This window comes from Haemaphysalis longicornis, unplaced genomic scaffold, assembly GCF_048455015.1.
Source record: "Haemaphysalis longicornis isolate Haplotype H1 unplaced genomic scaffold, Haemaphysalis longicornis Haplotype H1 scaffold_3, whole genome shotgun sequence".
Taxonomy (NCBI): domain Eukaryota; kingdom Metazoa; phylum Arthropoda; class Arachnida; order Ixodida; family Ixodidae; genus Haemaphysalis; species Haemaphysalis longicornis.
The window spans coordinates 32526017-32544649 of NW_027526335.1; the positions used below are offsets into that span (position 1 = coordinate 32526017).

Below are 18633 nucleotides of genomic sequence, written 5' to 3' on the forward strand. Positions count from 1 at the left end.
TTTACTTTCGTGGTTTACCGATTCCTGTGACAGAGGAATCAACCCCAGTTTTCTTATTCTGGATCCCGCACTCTGGGCGATGTCAATAGAATAAAAACAGGCTTATTAACAAAAGGAGTCACATGACCTAGGAACCTGTCAGAGAAGATTCCTGTGCATCTAGGCCAGAAAAGACACTTGTTGAATACTAAAGAACGTTCACACTAGCAACAAATAGCTTTGCAAAATGCAGGTAATTTGCTTGCAGTCCTGGGCGACAATTAAAAAAAAACAACAACAACGACATTCCACTTTTCGAAGGCGGGTGACCAGCGGAGACGTTTGTGGGTTATTGCTTGGTCACGAACTCGTGATCAAACCGCGCCGTCGCGCCGGGGATGCGTTGAGAGAGAGAGAGACTGTGGCTAGGCTTCTCTACGCAACTCATGATGTGTGGGAAAGCCAGCTTAGAAAAACCAAGCTTACACTGAGCTTTTTCAAAATCGGCTTCACTTCTAAACCCGAGAGCATTGCTGGGAAGGCATTTTAACAGCAGAGCTGTTTAAGCTTTTGGTTGCGCCGTCCATGAACAGAAAAAAAAATGCCAAGAAAATACCGAGCGCACGTGAGCGTGCGTCTCGCGAGGAGCGCCCGGCGTCGTCCAGGCTTGCGCGAGGGCTTGCCCCACGTGAGGTGCTCGCAAAAAGCAAGAAAAAAAAAAAAAAAACCAAGCGTAGCTGAGCGCGCGCTTCGTGACGAGCGCCCGGCATCGTCCAACTTCGCCTTCGAGAACACTACTTAGCGTTCGTGGCGGTATCTCTCATGCGCTCTTCTCTTCGCCAGTTCACGCCGAGTCCGCGATGTCGGTTGCCGCCGGTTCTCGCACGTGCTCAGGCGGTCCACTTTGCGAATGTGAAAGCTTGCGGACAAAACAACCCGGGCCGGCCAGTCACGGAGAAATCTCAGCCCCAAGTTGGCAAATCCATTTCAGGTGCAACAGCCAGGTCTCCGACGAAGGGAGAGGGGCCGCCAGCCCTGCTGTTTCTCCAGTCTTGCACCACTTGTGCAAGCTGCGCCAGTTTTTTCTAGTGGAAATAGGCGCAAATTGTATCAAATTACGAAGTGTCGAAGGCAAACAGGTGGCCTAAGAGAGAGGGTGAACCGAAGTGAGGAGGAGGCGAGGGTCTTTTTTTGGTCTACGAGCGCAAAAAAAAAAAAAAAATGGAGGAGGTAACCCAAACAGCTCCGCCGTAAAAAATAAAAAAATGAGGCTGGATGGAAGCATCCACATATAATGGCCAAAAACAAGGGCCAATGGCTAAAAGAAAGGAATAAAGAAAGAAAAATGAAATAAAATGAACGCTCTGTATTTGAGACTACAGCATGCTAATTCCGTTTACAAGTATGTTTCTCACGACTGGACTGTGAAAGGTTTACACAATGATTAGTGAATCGACTGGAATCAATACCCAAAAAAGTTTCTGGAAAGTAGAAACTATTTTTATGAAGAAAGATTGTGGGTAATGGAGACCCCTTCCCCCACCTTCAAAAAAATTCTGGGTGACCCTCCAAACTGTTGCGGCTACCAGTTCCAACAATTTTTGAAATGTGTCGCGGTGTGAGCTTCTCCGCCCGCATATGTTCGGGGTAAGGGGCAGTGGGGGGGGGGGAGGTGGGGTAAGGGGGGGGGGCGCTCGCGACAGACGACGGGATAGCCGGAAACATTCCGTGACAGCCGATGCTGTTGATCACTTCGGATTATTCTTCGGGCATCAAAGTTTTGAAGGCCGTCGAATCTGTAAAACAAAGTATGGTTAGTCCACCTTTAAATACTAATTAAGCAGTTGGCGCATGGTTGCACGGTTGTACTTCACGTGGAGGTTTGGTCAACGTATTGACAGTAAAAGTAATCCTATACTAATAGCTTTGTTTTGCAGCTCGCGGCTAAAGGAATCAACCCAGTTCCCGGCACTGAGTTTTGACCAACCATCGCGAGACCTGGCCGCCTAAATTCCCTATACCGTTATCGTGTGTAAGCTAGCGTGTACAATGCAGGTTGCGTGCAAAACAATAATATTCCACACGTGTCTCAATTTATTGATTAGCCTGATAACTTCTAAAGTAAGACCACCACAACTTTTCTCACTCGATAACATCATCGAACAAAATTGTTGCCTTATTGTTACATGCTTATACTCCACACTTGGGATCTTATACATTATGATTATGATGCTCCCCGAATGGTTAGAGACGGGCACCGTTTGGACGCCTGGGATAGAGCTTCCAGCGTCCGTGCATGAATTCTCCAGCTGTAGAAGGCAGAGAACCCTTTCACGGTTAAGAAAACGTGAAAATTCTTAAGCGCTTCGAAAATAATTTGGGGCTACAAGCTAACGCGTAGCCAGTTTACAACAGCGCGCATAAATGGTATCCCTCCTCGTCTACATTACTTCAGTCCCTACGCGATGTTGCCAGTTATAGACACATACAAATTAGCCCAATTCTCAGTTTTGCTGAAGTTAATACAACCGTCTAAACTTCAGACGTTTTTTTATGTTGACAATTAAGAAAACAGCCACGTACAAGCAGAAACGTGCGCATACTATCGTCAACCGACCCAAGCCAATTGCACTCACAGGCCATATCTGCACGTATCATCATCATCAGCATTACACCACCACCCACCACCACCACCACCACCATCATCATCAGCAGCAGCAGCATCATTATCACCAGCCTATCTACGCCCACTGCAGGGCAAAGGCCTCTCCCATTAATCTCCAATTACCCCGGTCCTGGGCTAATTGCGACAAATTTATCCCCGTAAACTACTTGATCTCATCTGCCATCTAACTTTCTGCCGCACCCTGCAACGCTTGCCTTCTCTAGGGATCCACTCTGTTACCCTTAATGACCAACGGTTATCTTGCCCTCGCATTACATGCCATGCCCACGTCCATTTCTCCTTTTTAATTTCTACTAATATGTCCTTAACACGCGTTTGTTCCCTGACCCACTCCGCTCTATTCTTGTCCCTTAATGTTACACCTATCACCTATCATCTTCCGTTACATTGCCCGCTGAGTCGTTGCCAATTTAAGTTGAACCGTCTTAGTGAGCCCCCAAGTTTCTGCCCCGTAGGTGAGTACCGGTAAGATGCAGCTGTCATACACTTTCTTCTTCAGGCACAATGGTAGGCTGTCATTCATTATCTGAGACTGTTTGCCGTATGCACTCCACCCCATTCTTATTCTTCTAATTATCTCTGCCTCATGGTTGGGATCCGGGGTCACAACTTGGCCTAAGTAGATATATTCACTTACCACTTCCACTGCCTCGCCACCTATCTCAAACCGCTGTGCTGTCCCGAGGTTATTAATCATTACTTTGGTTTTCTGCATATTAATTTGCAGGCCCACGGTTCTACTCTGTTTGTCTAGTGCGGAAATCATGCTTTGCAATTCGTCCCCCGAGTTACTTAGCACCTGCACGTATACGAAGTTACAAACACAGATCTTAATGCCGACACCAGTTAGATGGCGCCACCATGAAAAGGAAGTCTGTAACGCTTTAGTTGAAGCTGGCTTAATTTGATTTGTGTTTTCTCACAATATTTCACCTGCGTACCCGAGTCTGAACGACATCGCGTGTAATTGGTTGTGTCTGATTCCGGAATCCGCACTCTCTGCAACAGTTTAAAATTTAGCTGATTGACTGATAAATTAACACTAGCTCGCTTAATATATATTCACTGACTGATAGATGATTGATTATTTTTTTCACGTTTGAAACTCAACCTACCATTGGCAGGCTGGACTCCGTCTCAGTTTTATCAGAGCTCTCTCCCAACCTTAAAGTACTAGTCCAAGGTTACGCAATCCATCGTCGTCGTTTTATTAAGGGAAGGCAGGAACAAAGCAGAAAATATCGCGTTCGAAGTGCATTTTAAGACAATCCTATAGTTTAGCTTCGCCGCAGTGCATTCCAATGGCAAATACTCGCAATAAAGAATAAAAATTTTACAAATGATGTCGAGCATACCATTTGACACCAAAGTTTGGTCTGCGTCGTGGTGCCAGGCAATGCAAGAATGCCGTCGTGCAGTGCCAAAGCGCAAATCCATTGTTGAGTCACATAATATGCACATTACTGTCATCCGCCGACTTTGTTTCTTTAACGCAATAGATTGGTCAACGCAGTGCATTGGGGTGAAGTTGAACTATGCGATTGCCTTAGATTGGGGGCGAGCGGAACTGTCACCTTGCAGGATGATTCTGGCGGGTCGTGTGTTGGCCTTGGTAGCGTTGGTGGTGTAGTCGAGGACCTGGCAACGGTAGGACCTCTCGGCGTCCCTCTCGTCCACGTCGTGGATGTACAGCTCACCGCTAGGGTACAAGGCGTACTTGCCTGCGCCACGGTGGACAGAAGAAGAACATGTACACCAATCTCTTCACATCGCTAAGCTGCAACAAAAGGAGAAACAAGTTGGAAGATCGCCGCAGTCTTTACAAAATGTCCTGTAGTACCTCGGTTAGTCGCCTGCGGCGCAGACGGCGACTAAACGACCAAACGACTAAACTTCAGCGCTAAATATGAAGGAGTAAAGGTCTTGCAGTAAAAGTCCCCCTCCACGGTTACACTCAAATAGGAAAGGACGAGTTCATTTTAACACGAAAGTGTTTTATTCCTGGATACACGTAGATTTCGCTGACGTCATATCCGTCACGGAAGTGACGCCAGTAAACGAGGCAAGCGGCCTGTAAAGGGTGCACCCCTGCACACAGCGTCTTCTTACGGGGAAGCAACTTTAGTACCAAAGAGTACGTTATACTTAGGGTGTTTGTTTTCCGTTTTTATATTTTAACACGAAAGTATTTTATGCCGCGATACTCCAAGATTTCACTGACGTCATAAATGACGCCAGTACACCTTTGCCAAAGTGACCCGCCAGCAGGACGTCGCTCGCCAAGGATACCCACAAGACAGCCGCCGACCGCAAATCATGCTCGGGTGCAGATTTCGCTGCACATTTCACTTTCGTGTTTTACTCATTCCTATGACAGAGGAATCAACCACAGTTTTTTTGGCACATCAATGTATTCTAACGACATAGTGCCAGGGAGACAAAAAACGCCACCACGCCTGTAATAAACCCTGTATATTATCTTTTATCATTCTGCACTCACTGCAAGGACGAAAACGCCTGATAATTTTTGGGCTATCAGAGTATAAAGGATATTTGGTTCCACCTTGAACTTCGCTGGGTGTGTCATGTGTACCACCCTACGGTTGAACCTTTTCTCCCGTCAGTTGCGTTCAGGACAAGCCGCCATCCTTAAACGAACATGGGTTATCTCTCTGGATCTGTCTTCTGGAGGGGCATTCGTGAATTTAGGCCTCTTATTAGAAAAACATGCGAAGAAAAATATGTACACATCTTTCGTATGTAACAGAAGGTAGTTACGCAACTGGCGTGACTTACGTGCAGGATGCAAAACCATCTCCAAGAAAATTTTTTTTCGTGGTACCCATGGCTCATGGGCGGCTCCTGCCACCCTTTGAACCGGGTTGACGCGCCTGTACGTGTTTGAATACGCTACCGAACACTCTTCACTGGTCCACCCTGGGCCCCGAGTCATGCATTAATAATAATCAAGGTTTTGTGTCACGTAAGTGCAAATAGCGAAAAACGAGCATTCTATACGACGTTAAGGTGAAATATTTCCCAACTGTTGCATCCAGCTGACGAACAGTTATTGACAAAAGAGATTCTCTGATTGCCTAGCAGCACGTATAGTTTACCGAACACGAAACATAGAATATAATCGTGAAAAACCAACTTCAGTCCTGCAGACGCTGTACGGTCATGTACGCCGCAGAATCAAATTTATGGGCTTTTCTAAACTGTTTTAGAGTCGTGCACAAGACAGGCACCCATTTGAATGCTTTGTACGAATGAAGACAATGCTGGTGCACTTGCTTGAAGCCTCTTAACTTTGCTGGCATCAGGAATGGAACGTAATAGAGGTTCGACGTTTGGTCTTGAAAACACTGAGCATGTCTTTGGGGACAGGAAATGTCTGGAGATGGAGTAGCATTGTCGACGTCGCTGCGAGTGTACGATCTGTCGTGGTACGGTATGCGCTTGAATTGCTCAGAATGTTGCACGAGAAGTTTTTCTAAACCTAGTCAACCACTTAGTTTAGGTGGTCAGGTAGTGGCGGTCCCAAAGGGGGGGGGGGGGGGGGCGAACCAGAAATGCGGGCTCGAGCCAGCCGTTGCAGCGCCTACGGGGCGCCAAAAACCACTGTGTCGCTAAATGATTTGGGCGCAAGCGGGTTACACCGCATACGCGCACTCCCCTGCACGGTTATCACCTCCTCCGCAGAACTGGCGCAAAGAGGGGAGCGGTTCCTCTTTTGCTCCCCACCCCCCCCCTCCTAAAAATCCCCTCCCCCCCCCCCAAAAAAAAAAAAAAAAAACAATCTCTGGGATCGCTACTGTGGTCAGGAAGGGTACAAGCCAAATGTTCTAAGCCAATCAGACAACAGCAAAGCTCGCTGAAAAGATTCCTCTCTTTTTCTCGGTCTGAAGATTGTTTGCGGGCTTGAGTGCCGGTTCCTTAAGACTCATAGCGCCTGTTGGAGGCTAACTTTCAGTTGCGGCATTAAAAGCATTCGATAGCAGTTTTGCAGAAAATCGCAACAAGAGCAAACTAGATGCTATCTGATGCGGTCAAGGAAGCACGCAGTGCTGGTGGTTGAATGAATTAATGAATAAAGCTTTATTGCAGAACTACCAGCCGGGTTAGGTACCCTCAGTTCAGGGCACCTCTAACAAGTTTCGTTACGAAATCTGCAAGGCGGCGTTGGTTGTTTAGGGCTGGTGATTGGAGTTCTGCTCTCACTTTGGGGAACAAGCTGCATCCATCGAAAATGTGGGCCTGGTTAGTGCTGGCGGTAACTGTTACTTTCGAATTGTTTGCAGGCACAAAAGACTAAAACCGTTTATCGGCAGCGTCGCACGGAACCTTTAAAATAAACACGTTCGTTGTTTTAGCCGACAAACATGAAAAGTGTTAAATGCTGTGTTTCCGCATAGCTCAATGTGCGCATGCGCCACCGTGTTAATGGTACTACAAGCGGGTGGCAAGCTGAGGCAGAGACAGAGTCAGCAAGACAGCGAAGAACGAATTAACACTTGTTCTAGTGAATCAGGGTGTGCTTTGAAAGCGGCGGTGAATCGAAGAACTGCTTAGTACACGAGACTACGGAGAGATGGCAGCAGCAGCTTCAGGATCGAAACCAAGCATTTCGCGCTGTCTGAGCATTCAGAAATAGCAACGTTTTCATACGATGCCTCAATACGAACGCCCCCAATTTCATCACGCAACTCTAAGCTTCTGCTTGAACATTTCCGGTCCCTCCGGCCCACGAGTGCGGTTCGCTGAACTCCTTCCTGTCCACTTTAGCTGACTGCAGAGATACCATTGTGTACATCATGCCTAAGAATGTATATGGAACGTACTTTGCGTCAGCGTTGTATGGAAATAGGAATATGACTTTAGAAATGCTGAGAAAGAAATAAAAATGCAGGAAAAATTGTCTAAATTCTGAAAATAAGAAAAATAGAATTCTTTTTGGCATTACGTATAATGCCGAAGGATAAAACACTTCCATGTTTTTGACTGTTGGCGGATGGCTTAATCTTTTGTTCGTTCAATAAGCCCGTGCGTACTTTTCCAGAAACCATCAGCATAATTAAGGGCAGTTTATGTTAAACTTGGCCTATTTTTTGATCTGCCGCGGAAATGTTTTGATCCAAGCAAAGCTCTATGTGGCCTTCAAGGTCCCGTTGAATTTCATACATTTTTTGAAACTCTTCTTGAGGGAAAAGTAACATTTACCAGACAGAATCAAAGTTTAAAATGGTGACAAAGAAAGCAGATAACCTCAAATTATCAAGTTTAGTGGAAGAGGAGGAATAAACATTTAATTGAGCAGTCAATGTAACCTCAAATTATCAAGTTTAGTGGAGGAGGAGGAATAAACATTTAATTGAGCAGTCAATGTTGTTGGGTTGACCACCAGGGGGGGGGGGGGGACCTCCTTAGTCCAGGAAGCCCTGAGTCTTGGCGGCCTGTCTCGCCTGGTCTACCAGATGTTGTTGGTGATCTGGGTTGGAGCTGGTCAACTGACCCTGCCACTGCTCAGACTTAGTGAACAAAAATCTTAAATCCTGTATAAAATATTATGCGTCGATAAACAATAAGCTTACTTTCATGACTCGTGTTGTTTATAAAAGAAAAAAAAATCGCGTAATAAATATCTAAAGAAGATCTGCAGCCAGACCTGTGAAGTCACAAGTACACGTTTATAAAACGTATAATCGCACTACAGGAATGAATACGGTGCATGGCAATCAAGCTGGAAAAAAAAAACAAAAGAAAACAAGAGTTATGTTTGAGAAGAAAAATACAAAATTAAACCCGTTATGTATATGCATTTCGTGCCCTCAATCATTGAGCTCTTCTCCTTTTTTAAGGCCCAGAAGGCTGACCTAAGTTTACCCCTTGGCCCAGCCTTAATAAAGTTGCACTGCCAACCCAAAGGTATATCATAAAGGCCGTATTTAATGAAAATCCCAGTCAACTCAAACATTTTAAACCATTTTTCACACGAAATGGCAATATTATTGACAAAACCTAGCAATTTTGATCTTTTCATGTATTTTATACTCCTCAAATTCCATCAAGACACCTCCACAGGCACATAACATCAGCGCATGTATGAGCGCTGAGTATGAAAGGAAATATTTCCTGGTAATTATTCCTAAGCGATTATTTTGATTCATTAAATTAAAAACAAAAACTATAATTTTGGAGGAATCATTTTTGATCTTGCTCTTTCAGCCAAACTTTCACTTGCAAGGATTAAAACGCCAGTGCCTCAGACCTTCCAGGATCTTGTCTAATATTAGGCCACTTGATTGATGTTGACGTGAACGAAACTTTGTATTGGCGAACAAAAGAACACGGAGAATTTTGAAGGTAGCTATAGGAAAATAGTCACATTCTTATAAAATGCTATAAATTTTCCTCTCCTTTTTCGTGCTTCGTATCCCCGCAGATACGAAGTTGGTAAGATGGATAGAGGCCTATCTGTTTAAATGCGAGCAAGGCTAGTGTAACGACTCTAGGTCTAATATCTTGCCGGGATGGTCTGATGTACCACGACGGTCGGTTCTTGGGAAATTACTTTTCCTGATATATATAAATGACATTGTCAAGTATATTGATGAAAGAGTAAATGCGAGATTATTTGCCGACGATCGCGTTATTTTTTTTTAGTGATATTGGTTAGACGCAAGTTTCTTTAAATAACAACCTTTGTAACCTCGCTTACTGGTGCGGGCGGAGTGGAATATCGATTCACATTTCTAAAACTGTTTTTATTACAAAGACAGAAGCAAAAGAATCATTACTCACATTTACAAAATAGCAACTCAACGCATTAAGGCTTGCCCCCTTGGTGAAGCACTGAGGCCTGACAATTACAAACAATAGCTGGCACAGAAATTTGGACATCCGTAACGAGGCATTTAATCAGGCATGTGAGTGCTTCATACGTAGAAGGCTGAGCCAGTCATTTAAGTCAATGACCCCTCTGTCGAAACGACAACCAAGGGGGAACGGGGAGCTGTCCTTCCAAAATCAAGTCCAACACCAAACGATCCAACCCAGAAACGAGCGGACCCTGGGGCGTTAGAGTGTGCCCTCTTTATGGGAACACCTGTTTCTTATCGGTACGGTTTGCAGCACTGCGATTGTGCTCTCTAGTGCTTTACTGACACGGGCATTCTGTGGCTTTTTCTAGCGTTCAACCATCGTCGTCGTTAGCCGGAGGGGTGCATTTTCTGTCTAATTATTCACGTCCATGCACTCCTCTGAGTCCAAATACAAACCCCACCGACGATGCCGGAATAGCGCGATCGGATAGACGTCGGCTTCATATCGCGAGGGACCGAAGTTTGATTCCTGCCGCGAGAAGCGGTTTAAATTTCCTTCACTTCTACTACAATCGTCAATGCTGACAGAAAAAGCTGGCTTTCCTGCAGTGCGTTTTGTGTGGACTACAGACGGAATCAGTGGTAGGCTGAAAGCTTCGTTTAAAATTTTAAAACAAGAGGCGCACCGTACATTAATCCGTCCGGGACTCGAAAACGGTACAATTGTATGGAGTCCACACTACACAGAATAGATTGCGAAGTTAGAACGAACCCAAAGACCCGCTACGCGATGAATTCTTTCTGATTGCATAGTCAGACCGCCCTTACAAGCTCATTGAAGCAGCTACAGATGGAATCACTTCATAATCGCCCGAAACGTAACCAGGCTCAAGCTCCTGTGCTCCCTCCTTCACGACAGAATCAGTTGCGACAGTAAACCAAATCACACCTTGACCCCGAACATTATTAACCTTTTCACACAATACGCCCATTCTTCGCCCGAACGAAATTATTTCGCAAAAATGTACCGCACTTATAAATAAATAAATAAATAAATAAATAAATAAATAAATAAATAAATAAATAAATAAATAAATAAATAAATAAATAAATAAATAAATAAATAAATAAATAAATAAATAAATAAATAAATAAATAAATAAATAAATAAATAAATAAATAAATAAATAAATGAAAGCATAGCATGCAGCTATTTTCCTGGTTATACCTGATTTTCTGAGATAAGCGCATCTTACGTAAAGCTGTGTGAACTTTAGTCAAGGAAAGGAACGAAAGAACGTACGATATTCCAATCAAGGAGTTTCCTAAGCAAACATTTAAAGCAACGCAGGTGGGTTGTAGCAACTGAAGAGACGGGCAGTCGCCGTACGCAAACAAAGGTAAAATCGAAAGTTAACGAGGACGCCAAGACACATCGATCGCAGACTTTTACTCGAAACAGTCGTTAAGTACTAAGTAAGCATAGTTGCAGGAAACCACTATTTTCCGCAGGCTTCCTACATGGTTGTCAAGCACATCTTTCTTTTCTACGAATATTTTCGCGCAGCTCAACTTCCCAAAACAGGCCGTACTAAAAACAGACAGAATATCGTTAAAACCGGAATGTCTGGCAAATTTTTTTCGGTCAGGTGTCTCTTAGAAGAAAATGACCGAGAAAATAAGAAGAATCAAGAAGCACTCCACTATGCATGCCGCGGTTACAGGTTTTAAATCTTTACGCCACCGCCAGAGTTCGCTTTCTTTTTGCAATTATTTTTCATGGACGAGCATGGCGGCGCGTGCACATTTCAGCGGCGTATTTCCTTCGCCCGTCTCGTACACGGCCTTGCCGTGTTTCCGCATAAGTGACTCAGCCCTCCGGTCGCTTCGGCGAAGAAGCTGCTGAACCGAGATGAGAGACAACTGGCGCGCCGGAAAAGCTAATCTCTTCTCCATCGGCTACTTTAACCCTTCGTCACTATTTTCACTCCGCCTTCTGTTTCGGGATAGTTTTTCTGCTCGAACTGTCGTCTGCGTCGCCTCCCCTTTTTGCGCTCGTTTCTGCAGACGACGGCCAAGACGGAACCATCCCTAACGTCTGAAGCAGACAGCTTTCCACTTTCTTTTTATCGTCTGCTTCTTCATCCCACCAAACAGAAAACTTTCTTTCCGCTCGACGCAGAATTATTTTCTGCCTGATTAATGCGCCAGCGTTGAAATTTCGCCGAGATGCCTTTAAAGTTTTATATTTCGCCCGTCTCCCTGTTATCTTCGCGAAGCGCGGGTAATTTTTGATGCCACTCTTCTTCCTTGGAAGCCTTGTAAATGTAAAAAGGAGGGTTTTGGGAATGGTGTGCGTGCGTGTACGGCAGTGCTTAAAATTCCTCACGAGTGTGATTACTGGCTTCGGCTAATTACGTGTTTGGGAACGCGGCACCCTTGGAAACATTCGTTATTTTTTCTAAGCCTGTACGCTCTTAAGATTTCGAAGCATTAAGACACTGGGGCTGGCCTGGTGTCTGCTCCTCCGCTAGTACCTTAAGTGATTACAAGGAATGAAGCATTTGTGCCTGAGCTGGTGCCACGTCCATATCTTAAACACGTTTTCTCCAAACCCAGCAAACTATACGGCCCACAAAAAAAAAAAAAAAAATAATCCTCCTCCGGGCATATTAAGCCTTTCGAGCGTGAAATGCCGTTAGTTAAGGGCAGCTTCAACGTCTTCGCGTGTTCATGCGGGAGAGCGTTATTTGTACATTTACAACGCATAGAGCAAATCAGAGAGAATACGCGTTAGTATCACGACTACAGGGAGAGGATTCGGGCTGCGCGATGAAGTGGGAACCTCTTTTAACGCGTCCCTTTCCCCAACAACGTAATTTTTCGATAGCCAGTAATGACCACAAACACCCACTTGAAGTGTATTTTAAGCACTGCCGCACCAACACTTGTACCAAGGTTAAAAACCTATCTTCGGAATATTTTAATTATATTCTTCGCCGAATATGTCTAAGGACAGCCACCTGGATAAAGCGGGCTCCGGGAGATGTATGAATTATTTCTGCCCGAGAGTCCAATAATCGCGCGCGTGCTGTGGCAAAAATACCTTCCCGTTAACAGCCGAGGCTTAGAAAACACTTTTGCTAGACACAGTTCTGCCCTGGATGGTTAGTAATGCGCACTACGCGAGCTAAGAATTCATCTCGACTGTTTCATAATAGCAAGGACTTAAAAAGGCTGTCTACAAAAGGGCCGGCACTAATAGCTTTCGTTAATTTGTCGCTTTAAGCTTTAAATAGCCCACCAATCTACGCATTCTATCGCAAATAAAAAATATCTACATGATTCTTTAAGAAGAAATTAGGTGTGATGCTTAGAACATTCGAATATTGAATGCACTCCTGTTGATCTGGAGCAATATGAGTTCAACTCTCACGCTGCTCTGGTCGGACCGCTGCGGCAGCATAGTCGCTTCCTCTAGACAGCGATTACGACTTGTGGCACTTAGAGCTGGCCTGAATCTTCCGCTATGGCGTATACATTCTCGATTTTCCCTGCCCGCGAGTGCGCCATCACGCATATGAGCCAACGCGGCAACGTAAACAATGCGCGTCTAGAACGTTCTACGGTTCGTCGCCCTTTCTAGAACTCTCATCCAGCGTTTATGCTTCCCTTTCCCAGCGCGTGCTCCCAGGCTAGCACTCTGATTTCCGGTTGCGCCAATTTTCTCCGCAATTTTCCGTACTTCGTACGTTCCATGAAACATACATGTCTAAGGTTCTCGCCTTAAAAACATCGGTTTGTTTGTTTGTTTCTTGCGATAAAAAGACGTCATTTTGAAAGTCTCCGTGTGATGCATCTCGCCATATCTTAGTCTGCTGTTGCTTATCACGCTCAAGCTTCAAGATTTTCGTTTCGTACCCCACGAATGGCACATCCTAAAAAAAGATGTTAGGGAAGTTACGAACCTTGAATCTCCTTGTACACGCTCTAAACCTTTCTGCTACATGAACGGGGGGCGGGGGGTGTTGAGGGGGGGGGAAAGGGGTTACCTCAATTACCTTACAGAATGGTGACAATAGCTTTCTGTTTCAGGCACACCTTTTAAGGAACTTTCTATTGGAGATCAGCCTCCGAAGGCAACTTTTTATTATTTTTCTATTATCTGTCTGCAGAGCATGACGTTTACTTAATTAATTAAATTTTATTATTAGCACTGCGTTTAAAATCAAGTACCTGCAACAATACCAATTATTTGATGTAAATTAAGGTATCAGTCTTGTTGATTAAACCGCTGGTAAGGTTATGACACGAACGGTATGCCGCGGTTTTTGTCACTAAACATCATGACTCAATATAATAAGACAGTTTTATGCTGAGTATTAGAAAATAACTCGCTTATTTATACATTACTACATTATTACTACATTATACATTCATACATTATTTATACATCGTTCATTTAAAACAAAAAAAGCTTAATTCGGGACGGCTACTGGAAATTCTTATTGTATTTCATGATCTCACTCTTCTGTCATTCGTTGGGAATCCGTATAATAATTGACCAATCTCGTTTATCTTTTTCTCGGATACAGGGCGTGATAAGTTATTCTGTGCAATTAAGAAGTTACTGTATGTCTATGAACTCATCTTTCTCCTTCTGCTTGTTAATTGACCCTCTAATTGCAACTACACGTTCGCTACATGTCCTGACATTGGTTTCCCAACTTTTTCACCCTGCAAGAAGCACGTATACTCGTACACCGAACATGGCCAAGAGAAACATAATGGTACCATTGCAGTCGGACACAATGCTTTAGACGAAGATCAGATGGACCGCACAGCAACAACTCTGCGAAAAGCCCCTCTTTCGACAGCCCATTTTTTCTTCGATCTGTCTCCGCCCAGGGCCTTGCAACATCGCACTCGTAATGATACTGTTGGGAAAGTTTGCTATGCATTTACAAATGTGGCTGGGCAGGGAAGCTGTGTGCCAGAGAGAGACAAGGTACATGGGGTGACCGCTGGCTCTTTTAGAGATACATTTTACAGTGGCCTCAGCCACCGCGCCTCCCTATACCAATGTCCTTAGTTTTGTATACATGACCCCACAAAACATGCATTATTCGATTCCCTGGTTCCTAATGCTTTGGGCTCCCAGCTCTCAACAATAGGCATCCCCATTCTGGCTTGTGATGCATATATAGTGACGGCTGTGCCGTTGCTGCGTGCCTTCCTAATGGCATTGCGAAAGCCTTAGAGCTTGGCGGTGCTCGCTCTACGCAAAAAAAGGGTTCCCTATTTTATAATGACATTTTCGAATGCATAAACCAACAGCGCGTGTATGACATGTTTGGTAGCTCGAAATAGGGCAACGCAACATTTATATGTACACGACCAAGACATCCATGGGAATACGTTTTTGGGAAATTACGGCAATTCGATATATCCGTTTGTCGTGCCAAGTTATAAAAAAAAAAGTTGAATAAACATTTGGGTCTTTCAGAACCCGTGTCATTGTATATCAGGATAAAAGGAATAATCGTAATGTTATCGCAAAATAATATTCCACGTCTACATTTCACTTAGGTAGTTCAGTGCAAGGCATACACATAAACACTGTATCTAGCGTGCGACAACTCCATTTTTCGGTTTCATTGATCCTAATGTCTCCACGAGGATATACACGCAAAAACGCACGATACCGCCGGCTCGAAGTACCTCAATTAGACCTTCCGCTACTTTATTTTTGCTGCAATTACCAAGGAGAGCCAGAAATTTTCCGGTGCTGAGAAGCGGCGACCTCATCATTAATTTTGAATTGCGTATGTCCCGCTCGCAGAGTTCGGTCGAGAAATAATCGATGGCGTTCTTCATTAAGTTTTGTTGGCACAACGCCGCTTCGGCAAGAACAATCATTAGTCCGGCCGGCTTGGCAGCGGTTTCCGAAGCAGCTCCGGATCACGTCATTTTGCCGTGTTCGATGGGCCTGAGGGTCAATCGCGGCTGCCACGCATAGACGGTGCGCTGAAATGGCAAGATGAAAGACATGCCCCTTAGGCCCTCTGATGCGAAATTGTTTGTAATAGTTCGCCTTGCGTTTCTACGCCCGGTCGCCCCGAAGCTAGCGACTCAATCGAGCGGTGAAACAGCGACACGTAGATGGCTGGCGGTGACAGCGTGGTCGCGTGCGTAGAACGATTGCACTATTATTAATTAGATGCGAAACACTGCCGAGAACCAGCACTGTTTTGGGCGTCGATATTTTGGGGTGGAGAGTTTGCAATCTAGCAATTTTGAGTTTGCAATTCTAGCGTCGCTTTTCTTCTTTCTTTCTTGGAGACGATTTGAGGTCACGGGGTCTACCGCTCCAAAAACATTGGTCGCCTTCCCGCCCTTTGAAAGTGGATGTCCAGCAAAGCCGTTGTAATTCCACTACAAATAATGATGGAGGAGGGTGTGAAATGTTTCTCGTCTGCTCGGCGGGCTTGCCGGTAGCACTCGGCTAGTGTCACTGGATACGGGTCCAGAGCATCGGCACTCTTTTCTCCTATTGCTGCGAGCCGCAGCCATGATCATTGGTCAGTTGGGAGTACGTGACATTTGTTTACACGTTTACACTGTGACGGTTCTTCGGCGCCGTAATTTTGTTGTTTTTGCGTTTTAGCCGGTCAACTCTGCTAGGCTTAGCTTGTCCTCCCTGCTCTGAAGCTGCGCGCGACTGACGTCATTGTTGTTAATTGTATTTGAACCGCCTGCGGAACTGTCACGTGGTACTACTGAGCCACGCAACGAAGAGGGCGATGAAGAAATACACGTGCAGCAAGCAGCGCGTGCTGGTCCTTTTTGCGTTTTAAATTTGAAGGAACATGACGCTCGCTGAAATAGATGCCCGGTTTTCAGCACTCGCCCTTCAGGGAACCCAATAAATATTATATCCGACTCACAGGAGGCATGCCGAAATTATGCGCAAGGACGTATCACCCCGACCGCCGATCACATCCTGCAGCGAAACCGACAGATTCCACCAGTCCGTCTAATTTGGACACCTGGGCATGCGTGTTTCCCTGGCAATGAACGCGTTCATGCGGTAGCCCGAGGCCTCACCCTCCGGGCGCCAGCGGAAGACCAACCCAAACCAGACAAGACAGAAATATATATATCCCACTCACATACACACATATACTACAACACTACAGAATCTCCCGTAGGACACTTCCTCCGCCACACGCGCAACTCACCCGTGAGGAAGCCGCTGCATGGCGCCAGCTACAAACTAACACGTTTCCTAGTCTCTCGCTCCGGCACAAATTTTACCCTACCATGTACCCAGATAGATGCCCATTCTGCGGAGGACACCCGAACCTGTACCACTCCACATGGGAATGCCCCAAACCCCGGACCCAGTTGCCTATACCCAGCCCCTCCCCCTCCGGATGGGAAACCGCTCTTTCCAGCTCAGCCTTGGATGACCAGCGCGGACTGATCGACTGGGCAAGACGAATCGCAGCAGCAAATGGGGCCCTCGACTAAGGGCACCACCTTCTGAGAGCTAAATAGCCTGACTTTATAATAAAGTTTTCTACTACTACAACTACTGCGTCTCCTTTCTCAGGAAGCTGCTAGAAGCCGATGCGTGGTTTTCCCATAGTCGTTCAGAAAGTGAATCAAAGAAAACGCGTGTAACAGCATTTCAGCAGCAGTAGAAGCGTGTCCAAAGATGCCGTTTTAATGCATCTTCGGTAGTGTTGTTAACAAACGACCCGGTCGGAGTTAACGGGATTCCGTAGATGCGGAAATGTCGCAACAGTAAAGAACGACAAAATGGCCGCCATTCCCACCTGCGTGCCTCAATGGCGGTACTCTATTACCTTATCTACTGACACTACGCTCGGCTTCTCTGGCGGCAAATGCTGGGTCCTGCCTAGCCTGATGCATGCGCTCGGCGTCTTGGGCAAGAACTGCTCTTTTTAGTGACACTAGTCTTGCCTAGCCTTCAAAGATAATCTGCAAATGTAATGTTTACCAGGAACACATGGTGAGGGAGTCCAATTGCTCGCAGGCGCCTTATCATCCGTAATGCGGTTTAGATGCTTGCTTTATGATTTCCTTAAATGAATTCTGAGCTTTATGCTGTATGCCTGATTAGTCTGACGCTGAGCTCGGCGTCTTAGGACTCGATGCCTTGGCGTTTTTGCACAAGAAGTTCATTTTTGCACACGGCGATAAAACAGTTGGGCGGTAGAGGTATACAGCTTTGCTGTAAAACATCAAAGGAGCCATGATGTCTCCTTTTGAAAGGCATACATGGGCACGCCAAAAAGTTTCTACTATCGAGCATCGTGAGCCCCCTTCATACATGCTAATAGTTTTGAAGTGCAAAGGTAGCCATAGGGACATTTAAGGCGAAAGAATTATGCGTAATAAAAGAGATAAGGACTTTATTATAGTAAGCGTTCCGTTAGCGTGTTATTTGATTAATTGATTAATTGCATGGTTTAACGCTCCGACGCTACACATGCGATGATGCGCGCCGTAGTGGAGGGCTCCGGAATAATTTTGACCACCTGGGGACCTTCAACGTGCGCCGAAATCTCGAACACACGGGCTTTTTTTTCTTTTTTTTTTCATTTTCGCCTCCATCAGAAAAGGGGTCGCCGCGGACGGGAATTGAACCCCAGTCCTTGTGCTCAGCAGCACAACGCCATAGCAACTGAGCCACCACGGCGGGTCGTTAGCGCGTTGCATTTTTTTTCGCAAAAAAAAAAAAGAGAAAAAACGCGCGAATCTTAAACTAAGTTGCGCAAGGCTTGAACCATAGCGAAGATGCAGGATTACCTTCTACGTGAGCACTGAAGGACACATTACCACGCAATTGTACAATTTAGAAATTGTTTATTTACACGTTCCGTCATCAATGTGCCATGTGCGCCGCGAAGCACGCGCTCACGAGCGCTCGGCATTTTCATGGTATGTTGTACGCGTTACGCGTTATGCGCCATACATTACGTCCAGCCACAACAGCTGCGGCACGAGGACGCGGGTTCGATTACCGGCCGCGGCGACCGCTTTTCTGATGGAGGCGCAGAGCGAAAACGCCCGTTTGTTCGAGGTTTCGGCGCCCGTTAAAGATCCCCAGGTGGTCAA

At 45.5% G+C, this 18633-nt stretch overlaps 1 protein-coding gene across 1 annotated transcript in view; it reads right to left on the reverse strand.

The window, feature by feature from the left end:
* LOC144175184 (cell adhesion molecule Dscam2-like) overlaps positions 1-18633 on the reverse strand; it is a 97378-nt gene that overhangs the window by 75254 nt on the left and 3491 nt on the right. The window contains exon 3 of the mRNA XM_077704287.1: positions 4240-4386. Coding sequence (XP_077560413.1) covers positions 4240-4386 — 147 coding nt within the window. The remainder of the gene's footprint in view (positions 1-4239; positions 4387-18633) is intronic.